Below are 11,780 nucleotides of genomic sequence, written 5' to 3'. Positions count from 1 at the left end.
TGTGTGTGTGTGTGTTTGTGTGTGTGTGTGTGTGTGTGTGTGTGTGTGTATATATATATATACACACACACACACACCCACACACATTTTTGATTTCCAACTAATAAATATACTGACATACACATTAATGTGATAAAGACGTTTTTAGTTATACCGCCCACCCTAAAGTTCTGTAATTAAAAAAAACAACAACATGACGAAAAAAATCACGAACTTCAAGCTCATGTTGTCATAAAAGCTTTGGATGTTTTACGAGGTGTATTGTTAAGTTGGAGGCATTGGTGAAAAACTGCAGAACAGCACTGCACGTCATGAAAAGAGATGCTGCTAGCGCTCCATTACTGATATTTGTTGTTGGCAGTGTCGACTCTGAGCTCGTTCTATATCCTGGCCTCTCCTCTGTACAGCCGTTCGCAGACTCTCATGTTAACCTATGCAATCCTAATGCTTCATCTTGTAGTTCTCAATAGAGGTCTTCAGTAGAGTGTTTGACTTGTGTTGTTGTGCAAAAATCAAAGATTCCTTTTATGTGCTGTTTTTGTTCAGAGAAAAACAATATTTATGACCATGTTTATCCCCAGAGTTGGAACCTCATTGGTCTCTGTAGCAAACACCCTCAGCCCAGTGTTAGAACAGTGATGGGTTCATGTGCACCTTCTATTTTTGTGAAAACCAATAAACAAAGAAAGGGGTGTTAAATAAACATGTAAATGTGAATGTAAATTGTGCCGTGTTAATTATTTGTTTGTTGAAACCGCACTCTCAGCAGCAGAGTCATCAGTCTAAATGTCAACCACTGTTGAACTATAATTTCTGTTTATTATTTTTGTTTATTGTTATTATTTATATTCATTTAATATTTATTATTTTAAGTTAATAATAATAATGTAATCCAATATATAAATATGAAATGTTGTTGTTGTTATTTTTATTAGAATTGCTTTAGTAGTAGTAATAAAAGATACATATTTAAAAGATTATATTTGTTTATATTTATATTTAATAATTATATTTAAAAAAAATATTTTAAAATGGTATTATTTATATTTAAAATGTCAATGTTTTTATAATGATTTACACAATTTAATTGTATTTAAACAGTATTTTAGCCTTAAGTAATGAAATGTTTGTCGCCCTATTCAACAGAAGAGAAAAATGGGGCAATTTGTTTTAATTATTATAAACTGTATAAATTATATTTGACAAATATTTATTGTGAAAAGCAAATGCAACTGCCATCTTCACCATAATTTTTAAACCATTTTAAACAGTTTACATATTTTAAACATCTTTATAAAGGCGAAACATATTTATCATCTTTTTTTTTTAATTCGCATGGTGATACTCGGGCCACACACACACACACAGCCTTGTCTTCTCCAGGTAAGATTTCTTCTTTCACGTTGAGGCCCATTTGATAGAACAGCCAAGGATATTTCCAAAATGGCATTTAGATGAAAGAAATGAACTCCTGGCAGACACAGAATCCCAGGTGGCTCAAGTTAATCATTTTTTAATCTTGAGGAATCGTGAAACAAGGCAAAAGCATCGGCCATGTTAGGGCACATCCTACAAAACATCTTTCAAGGATGTCTGGGTTCTTTTTTTTTAAATACTTAGTTCTACTTGTTCAGACCTTTTAAATATTAATCTTATGTATATTGTTCTTATTATTTTTATTCATCTAAGTTATAAACCAAACACCATTCTCTTAAAAAAAAAATAGTTTCACAAGCCAGTGCAGCCAGACTTGCCAGGATGCTTGTAGGAAATTTGCTGTTTAGGAGATTTTCTGGAGTTTCAAAATGGCATTGACTTTAAAGGAGCACTTAAAGCAAGGGAGTTCATCAATAAATTAGAGCTTTGGAGCAAAAACTGTCTAATTTGCTTTTGTGCTTCAGGCCGTGCAGTTCCTGCTGGCATTGTATAACACAAAAATAGCCTTCTTCAAAAGTGCGATTATCTACACTTGTACAAGCCGTTTCTGCTGCTTCTGTGTGCTAATGACCTCTTTTGTCATTTTGACTTCACATGTGAAATACTTAACATCCTGAAGAAATGGTAAATGTGGGTTGACATGTTAATGTTCAAATTGTTGGGACGTCTATAGATGTTTTTTGAATGGTGTGGTTGGACTGGTGATGGATGTTTTTAAAATGATTGTAATTGTAACAGTAAAAGAGTAATGCTACATTAAAAACCTGATAATTGGTTAACATTCCCGTATTCTATATGGTGAAAACTGTAGTGGATCTAATTTAATGTAAATAAACTGATGAATATGTTTTTTTTTTTTGTTTTTTTCAAATTGCAGAAGAACAAGCCGTCTTACATTTTACAGTAAAAAAACAAATTGACATTCCCAGAATCACATCTGATGTTTTTCATTGAACCAACTCAGATTTTTCTTATCGTTTATGTACCTTAGGGTTTTATGTTACATCTTATGTTGTTAAATTATAAACAGTTTACATATTTTAAACATCTTTATAAAGGCGAAACATATTTATCATCTTTTTTTTTTAATTCGCATGGTGATACTCGGGCCACACACACACACACAGCCTTGTCTTCTCCAGGTAAGATTTCTTCTTTCACGTTGAGGCCCATTTGATAGAACAGCCAAGGATATTTCCAAAATGGCATTTAGATGAAAGAAATGAACTCCTGGCAGACACAGAATCCCAGGTGGCTCAAGTTAATCATTTTTTAATCTTGAGGAATCGTGAAACAAGGCAAAAGCATCGGCCATGTTAGGGCACATCCTACAAAACATCTTTCAAGGATGTCTGGGTTCTTTTTTTTTAAATACTTAGTTCTACTTGTTCAGACCTTTTAAATATTAATCTTATGTATATTGTTCTTATTATTTTTATTCATCTAAGTTATAAACCAAACACCATTCTCTTAAAAAAAAAATAGTTTCACAAGCCAGTGCAGCCAGACTTGCCAGGATGCTTGTAGGAAATTTGCTGTTTAGGAGATTTTCTGGAGTTTCAAAATGGCATTGACTTTAAAGGAGCACTTAAAGCAAGGGAGTTCATCAATAAATTAGAGCTTTGGAGCAAAAACTGTCTAATTTGCTTTTGTGCTTCAGGCCGTGCAGTTCCTGCTGGCATTGTATAACACAAAAATAGCCTTCTTCAAAAGTGCGATTATCTACACTTGTACAAGCCGTTTCTGCTGCTTCTGTGTGCTAATGACCTCTTTTGTCATTTTGACTTCACATGTGAAATACTTAACATCCTGAAGAAATGGTAAATGTGGGTTGACATGTTAATGTTCAAATTGTTGGGACGTCTATAGATGTTTTTTGAATGGTGTGGTTGGACTGGTGATGGATGTTTTTAAAATGATTGTAATTGTAACAGTAAAAGAGTAATGCTACATTAAAAACCTGATAATTGGTTAACATTCCCGTATTCTATATGGTGAAAACTGTAGTGGATCTAATTTAATGTAAATAAACTGATGAATATGTTTTTTTTTTGTTTTTTTTTTCAAATTGCAGAAGAACAAGCCGTCTTACATTTTACAGTAAAAAAACAAATTGACATTCCCAGAATCCCAGAAGCTCACATCTGATGTTTTTCATTGAACCAACTCAGATTTTTCTTATCGTTTATGTACATTAGGGTTTTATGTTACATCTTATGTTGTTAAATTAATAATAATAATAATGAATTATTTTAAATGTCGTGCGTTACCATGATGGTGTTTTGTATTTCTGTATATGATGCTGTACACCAGGGATCCTCAAATCTGGCCCACGAGATCCACTCTCCTACAGAGTTTAGCTCTAACCCTAATCAAACACACCTGAGCATGTTAATCAATGTCTTCAGGATCATTAGAAAATCATAGTTAGGGGAGTTTGATCAGGGTTGGAGCTAAACTCTGCAGCGCATTGGCCCTCCAGGGCAAGATTTGAGGAACACTGCTATACACCACCTGTATATTAGTATTCACTTCAGCTTGAGGAAAAGCTACTTGTGATGAACTTTAAATTCATCATGTGGATGTCATTACCACCTGTGTTTTAAAGGTGATTGTCCATATATTACAAAGATAAAAACAGATTTTAGTAATGTGGTAGATTTAACATTATTTAATGAGGTACAAAGTACTTAATTACTGTAACTTTATGATCTATCTGTAAACGAAATGTTCCTAAAAACCTTTTAAATAGTAGTCGTATGTTCTTATTTTTACTCATCTTTGTCATACTCCAACTGGCATTCTCTTGCCAGTATGCCTGTACTCTAGCTATTTTGCCTTTTAGGGTATTTTATGGAGTTTTATTCCTATAAAATCACATTAATTTTAAAGGAGCTCTTAAAGCAGTGAGTAAAGTGTTGCTATGGGTTTTTTTGACTTTAATTTTTGTTTTTAAAAGTCCCCCTAGTCACTAATCCCATCCCTTAGACCTCATGGTTGTGAATCAAAACCACATATTTCAGCATTTCAACATGAAGATAAAGTCTTTGTCCTAAAATAGCTTTTATTATAAATGTACGTCCACTCTGCAAGTTGAGGGGATTGGTTACATGTTTGCAACTGTAGGTAACAGGCTGTTTCAAACTGAATTTTTAAGATTTTTGTCTTTAGTACACTGCAGTTTTACGGAGAAACGCTCATCAGTGGTGTTGACTGATGAATTTGCACTTGTTTTTTCTTTAAGCATATTAAAGACCTATAGGTAGAGATGTAAACAACACTTAAACATGTAATCTCCACACTGAGTCTTTAATTTGTATTAACTTGTCTGCTTATTCTCTTTTGCAGATGATCTGCCTAACATCAACGGCTTCGATTCTTCATCAGGAGCCAGTAACATCCAGAGCTCAGAGGTTCCTGCAGAAGAAGACGAGGTTCTGCGCGTGTGCAGTGGCTCAGAGCTTCTGCTGCTGGACTCCAAACTCCTCAACACTACGTCTTTCAAACTCTCGCCATCGTCCTCACCAGACGTCTTCTCAAATGCTCCATTCCCTGGGTGTGGACTAGACGGTAGGGACATCTTCACCGGCGCGCCATTTCCCCAACTTCAGCGAGCCCATCCACAGCCTGATGTCTTCCTCCAGGCCCCATTCTGCAGGAGGAACGATCTGTCTGGGCCGCAACATGTAATGAGGTGCTCGAATGGCAAGGAGCCCATCCTGCCCCATCCTCCCGTGCACAGTCAAATCCGGTTTCCGCGTTGCGTCGAGGCTCCAATGCCCCAGCAGCCCATTGCCGCCCACCGCGTGGTCTCCAGCGTGGGCCAGCAGGCGGCCGTGAGCTCCGTCCCCGTCGGCCCACTTCATTCCTGGACGGTAGGTGTTCGAGCAGTGATGGACCCATTCCTGGCGGCCCCGTTCCAACCTCGGGGCCCATTGGGAAAGCCTTAACATTTGAGAAAGTCACTAGCACCCCGTCCTGTCGCCCCAGTGCTTGGTAGTATCTGTGGAGGTAGCAAATCTGGTGTAGTCTATCATGAGATGACTACCTCAGTCCTCGTGACGCCATCTGGCATCACTGCAGCACTTTAGCTCAGCTTCACTATGATGTTGTTCTTCTGTGCATCGCTCCACAAGACATTTAGAGAGGGATTTCATCTTTTGATTATGATATGTATTCATGTATTCATCCATTTCTTTTCTTAACAGTTTGAGCTTTTTTTATATCATACATAGTAAAAATATTCTTACTTTTACATTGAGTCCAGTATTAAAATGATGGTCCTTTGTTACTCTCAGTTTACTAGTGTTTTTGTCTAAGGGAGTGGCTAAGAGGAACAATTCAACGGTTTTTAGGCTTTTCGAAGTATTTTTGAGTCTAAAAGTTGGAAGAATATCCAGAAACTGATGACAGAATTGCGTTGAGGCTGGAGAATCGCGTTTCTTTGCTGTTCTTGTCCCTTTCTTGAATCCAAGGTACTGTAGGCGCTCTTAAGCTGGACTGGAATAGGTTGTAAGTAACTGACAGTCAGATCCACACCGTCTAATGAGGTGAAAACATTGAAGCACTTTTACAATCTGTAATCGTGGATATCGTAGTTTTGCTATATAACAATCTGCTGTATATTCACTGTATATTCCTTACATGATAAATCCTTTGTGTTAAAATGTCTTGTCTTTGTTCCTTCATAGCTTACATATGACTTACAGGCTGAATGTATATTATTTATTTATTTGATCTATCTATCTATGTATTCATACATTATAGTTCTGTATTTTATATATAATCATTTCATCAGCAGTTATTAGCATGTGTTGCATTTGGGGAGCAACTACATCAAGAGATACATGTCTACCAAAAAAAAAGTTATAACAGGCCTTAAAGGGATAGTTCACCCAAGAATGAAAATTCTGTCATTAATTACTGACCCTCGTGTCATTCCAGACCCGTAATCTTCAGAACACAAATTAAAGGGTTAGTTCACCCAAAAATGAAAATTAGCCCATAAATTACTCACCCTCAAGTCATCCTAGGTGTATATGACTTTATTCTTTCAGACGAATCCAGTCGGAGTTATATTAAAAATTGTCTTTGATCTTTTTTTAAGCTGTTTCATGGCACTCAGCGGGTGCTGCATGCATCAGTCCAAAAGAAGTTAAATAAAAAGCGCCCATCCATTAAAAAAAGTGTCTCACACGGCTCCGGGGGGTGAACAAAGGCCTCCTGTAGTGAATCGATGCGTTTTTGTAAGAAAAATATCCATATTCAAAACGTAATAATCACTTTAATGTAGCTTGTGCCAACAGTTGTACACAGAAGCAGCTCCGGGCTGATGACATATGAGTTCAGCGCTGCGCATGCGCCGGTGAGTCTCGTGAAAACCAACGTTTGTTAACAGGAGCAAAGGAAGCAAAGTTTCCTTACTTTAGCAAAGGAAAACCAGGCTCCTCTTGGCTTATATCGAAATCCTCTGACATTCTTCTTTACAAATCCTCATTTTGTTCTTCTAATAAGTGACCGTTGTTTTGACCGTAATTTTACAAAGCTACGAGAATACTTTTTATGTGCAAAGAAAACAGTAATAGCATAATTCATTCATATTAATTTATTCATATTTGTTAAGCATGCGTGCGCTGTCTACTGAATGTAAACAACGCTGATTACATTGATTACATTCTGGAGTACTCTCCAAAATAGCGGAAGACGGTAACTCGGGGATAAGAACTGCTGAATAAATTATTTTTGTTTTCTTTGTGCACACGCTGATTACATTGATTACATTCTGGAGTACTCTCCAAAATAGCAGAAGACGGTAACTCGGGGATAAGAACTGCTGAATAAATTATTTTTGTTTTCTTTGTGCACAAAGTGTTCTCGTAGCTGCGTAATATTATGGTTGAACCCCTGATGTCACAAGGACTATTTTACTGATGTCCTTGCTATGTTTCTGTGCGTTGATCGTGGTAATATCCTTGCTGTTTATGGAGGGTCAGAGAGCTCTCAGATTCCATCAAAAATATCTTAATTTGTATTCCGAAGATGAACGAAGCTCTTGCAGGTTTGGAACGACATGAGGGTGAGTAATTACAGAATTTTCATTTTTGGGTGAACTAACCCTTTAAGGACCAGCAGCTCTTTTTATTATCTGTACTTGACACGAAAGCTGTGATGAATTCATTTTTGATCTGTCATTGATGAATCTCAGGACATATGGAGTATTGGCTTGAAACAACACTGAGCCATGAAGCAGTGCTAAAGTATTGAACAACAGCCAATGTGCTTCAAAGATTGCTGGCAGATTCCACTGCTGTTTAAAAACTTCTTATGTTGTGCACATCTTTTGAAGTTGCGTGAAGGGGATTCTGCAACAGAATGGCAGCATGACCCTCCTACAGTTTGCTTTCATATATTCACCGCCACCTTAAATTCATCACTTTATTCAGTTCTTGAAAACAGAAACATCAAAACACATGAAGTTGCTTTTGATGCTACAAGGCAGAACAGCAGTGTATTCTCTGATTTATGTAAATCCATGAGTCTCCAATATCTTTTTGTCCATGTGTCCATATGCCTCTGCAAATACCGCGGTACCAGACGGTGCAGGGCTGGCAAGACGAGAATACAAAACAATAATCCTTTTATTTGGCTCTCTTCTTTCGATTCAGATTGTCTGAAGAAGTGCATTGAGATTCATCAAACTGCATCTTATAAGCTTGATTTGAGTCCTCTGTGAATACCCACTATTGATTTGTAATGAAAAACTTTGGCCTACTTTGACTTCAGGTTGTCTGTAGATATTTGATTTTATATACACTCACAGTTCAAGAAGCAAAGTCTTTGTTTTTCATCTCTTATGTGACGCATAACATTTTTAATCACTTCCCAGTTTGTTTTGTGGCCAGTTGTCCTTTTGAATATCTGCACACAAGCACAGAATGGAATTTTCTACCCTGCTTAATCGTGTTTCACAACCAGTGCTTTGTCTCTCGCTTTTAGTAGCTCTATCTGTCATGGTCTAACGGCAAAAATTAAAAAATGGTTGTTGCAATTTATAGCTGTGATCCTGCGATAAACAAAAGCTGATCATCAATAATAATAGTCAGTACAATAAAAAAATCTTTTCACAAGCTAAAATTAAAACATAGTGTTTAACATTTTCATTAGATTTTTTTGTTGCTGTTAACACTATTGTAGTATGTATTTATATTTTGAATTGGCTATTACTTTTATATTGTTAGGTTTCATTTTATTTTTAGGTTAAGTTTTATAAAATTGTCGTTTTTATTAATATTGTCTTTTTAATTTTTCTGTTTATCTTTAATTTTTAGTAGTTGTAGTTAAACTTTTTAAATTAAAATATTCATCTATTTTGTCACGTTTTAGGTAAAAAAAATAATAGTTTTAATAAACAATAACACTTGGTGCTAAGGTGTTCTGAGTGTTTTTAGGATGTTGCTATGTTAGGATGGGTGGTTGGTTTTTAGTGTCTTGCTATGCAGTTTCTTGCTATATTTTGAGTGTTTTAGCCTGTTTGCTATGTTAAAGTGTCATGAGTATTATTAAGCTTGATGCATGTTTCTGAGGTGTCAAGATGATTTTAGTGTTTCTATGCTTTTTCTAAGGTGTTCTATGTGTTTTTTTAGACTGTTTGCTATATGAGTGTTATTCATAGTTACAGTGAATAATTAATGAATAATTAATATTGTTAATAGTTTGCTAAATTGTTAAGACCAGGTTTGCTAAGGTGTTCTGAGTGGTTTTAGCATGTTTGCAATATTTAAGTGTTACGAATAAGTTATAGCTTGTTTCTGTGTGTTTGCTAAGGAGTGTTTTTACTATATTGCTGTTTGTTTGCTGAGTATTTAGGAGCAGCTTTGTGTTGCTTTCTGTTTGCTATGGTTGTTCTGAGTGTTTAGCATGTTGCTATGCAATTCCTAAGGTGTTCTGATTGATTTTTAGTATGTTACTGAGGTATTCTGGTTTTTAGCATGTTTGTTATGTAAAGATGTTTCAAGTGTTTGTGTTGCTGTGTGATTTCGATGTTTTTAGCATGTTTGCTATGTTCAAGTTTTATGAATACTTTTAGCTTGTTGCATGTTTTAGCATATTGCTATGCGGTGGTTCAGATGTTCGGAATTGTTTTAGCATGTTGCTTAGGTGTGCAGAGTAGTTTGTGTTATTTTGTGCTTGCTAAGGTGTTGCTAAGATGTTCTTGAATGCAAACATCATCAGTGTAAATCAGTGGGGAAGCTGGAAACAGCTTTTTGAGAATCCCTTTAGGCCCCGATCAGACAGAACTCGTTTTTTGCAGTGAGAGGCGCCTTTTTTAAATTGTTCTCTGTTGGCAGTGAGCGTTTTGCGCGCTGTTTATTTGGAGGAGTTTTGGTATACAGAACGGTTTTGGAGGAGCGCTCTCTGAGCGCTTGAAGTTGAAAAAAAAGCAACTCTGAGCGGAAAAGCGCCCAATGTCATTCATGTTTTTTTCCATTGTCCAATCGAATGAACGGAGAGGCGGGCCCTCCGTTGTGGTGACGAAAGTTTACCGTTGCTTAGAAAGTCCGGAGACTGCAATGATGGAGGAGAATCATCTCTGTTACGTATGTAACATTGGTTCCCTGAATAGGGAACGAGATGCTGCGATGACGTCATCGCTTTGGGAACGCTATACCATAACGCCTGACGTACCTTTAGATAGCTGGAAGACCAAGGAAAGTGTCTGCTCAAGCGGATAAGACCTGGGAGCCAGGAGCCGACCTCACGTCCAGACTGTAGAACTTGATGAATGTGCTAGGGGAGGACCATCCTGCCGCAGCACAAACATCTTCCATCGAGGACCCTTTGAAGAAGGCCTGAGAAGAAGCCACCGCTCTTGTAGAATGAGCACGCACCCCTAAAGGCGAAGTCAAGCCACGCACCTCATAGGCCAGAGAGATAGCCTCCACTATCCAGTGTGACATCCGCTGTTTAGTGACAGCAGAACCTCTGCTCTAACCACCAAAATACACAAACAACTGGTCAGGCCTAGGTCGCAAAAAGACTTTAACCAGCCCAGGGGCAAAGTCAATACACAAAGGGCTGATGGAGAGAGCCTGCAGATCCCCTACTCTCTTAAGGGAGGATAAAGCCACCAAAAGAACCGTCTTGAGGGTCAAGAGCTTCTCTGACACAGACTCCAATGGCTCAAAAGGATGGCCTGTCAGGCCCTCCAAAACAATCGACAAGTCTCAAGAAAGAACTCATGGGCGGAAAGGCCTAAGCCATCTCGAACCCTGCATAAAACGGGAGACCAGGGGGTGGCGACCAACTGAAACACCTTCCACGAGTGCATGCCCCACCGATATGGCCGCCGCGTACACCTTAAGAGTGGCGGGGTGAACGACTTTGAAGAAACTCCAGTACTGAACCGATGAGGCAATGGACTGGATCTAGAATGCGCTGTCTACACCAAGAGGCAAAAAGTCTCCACTTGAAAGCATATAAGCGTCTCGTGGAGGGAGCCCTAGAATTTATAATAGTGTCTGTAATCTCGGCTGAGAGACCGGAACACATTAGTGTACTCCGCTCAGGGGCCACACCCATAACCTCCATAATTCCGGTCGAGGATGCCAAATCATGCCCCGAGCTTGTGTCAACAGATCATGTCTGATGGGAACCTCCCATGGAGGGCCAGCTAGCAGACTGACCAGGTCCAAGAACCACGACTGAGTGGGCCACCACGGGGCCACCAGCAGCAAGTGCTCCACTCTGTCTGATCGTACTCTGAACAGAACTACTGGGAGCAACCGCAGTGGGGGAAAAGCATGAAGATTGGTTCTGGGCCATTTGTGGGCCAGAGCATCCAGACCTAGAGGCGACGGGGGAGACAGGGAAAACCAGAGCGGGCAGTGCGTAGTCATGCTCGAAGCAAACAAGTCCACTTCCGCTCGGCCGAACCTCTGCCATATGAGATCCACCACCTGGGGGTGCTGTTTGAAGCGAACAAGTCTACTTCCGCTCGGCCGAACCTCTGCCATAAAAGATCCACCACTTGGGGGTGTAATCTCCATTCCCCATCCTGCAGACTCTGTCTCGAGAGCAGGTCCGCTCCTGAGTTCAAGCGACCTGGGACATGGACTGCTCTGATCGACAGGAGCTTTGTCTGAGCCCAAAGAAGAACACGCCTCGCCAGCCTGCACAGGGGGCGGGAATGTAATCCTCCTTGACGATTGAGGTACGAAACAACCGTCGTGTTGTCCGTCCTGACTAACACGTGACAACCCCTTAACTGGGGTAAAATCCCCAGCCCTTAAGGGACGCGTCCGTAGTGATCGTCTTGCGGCGACACAACGTCCCCAGCTGGACTC

At 38.8% G+C, this 11,780-nt stretch overlaps 1 protein-coding gene across 2 annotated transcripts in view; it reads left to right on the top strand.

Moving 5' to 3' along the window:
• LOC107689018 (AP2-associated protein kinase 1-like) overlaps positions 1–6,071 on the top strand; it is a 40,187-nt gene extending 34,116 nt beyond the window's left edge. For both annotated transcript variants that reach the window (XM_016486897.1, XM_016486890.1), the window contains one exon: positions 4,786–6,071. In XM_016486897.1, the coding sequence (XP_016342383.1) occupies positions 4,786–5,387 (602 nt within the window). In that variant the 3' untranslated portion in view covers positions 5,388–6,071. The remainder of the gene's footprint in view (positions 1–4,785) is intronic.
• Positions 6,072–11,780: the final 5,709 nt, after the last annotated feature.

Source organism: Sinocyclocheilus anshuiensis, unplaced genomic scaffold, assembly GCF_001515605.1.
Source record: "Sinocyclocheilus anshuiensis isolate Anshui unplaced genomic scaffold, SAMN03320099.WGS_v1.1 scaffold393, whole genome shotgun sequence".
Taxonomy (NCBI): Eukaryota; Metazoa; Chordata; class Actinopteri; order Cypriniformes; family Cyprinidae; genus Sinocyclocheilus; species Sinocyclocheilus anshuiensis.
The sequence above is the reverse complement of the archived record's forward strand: the minus strand, read 5'-3'. Positions and strand labels throughout refer to the sequence as shown.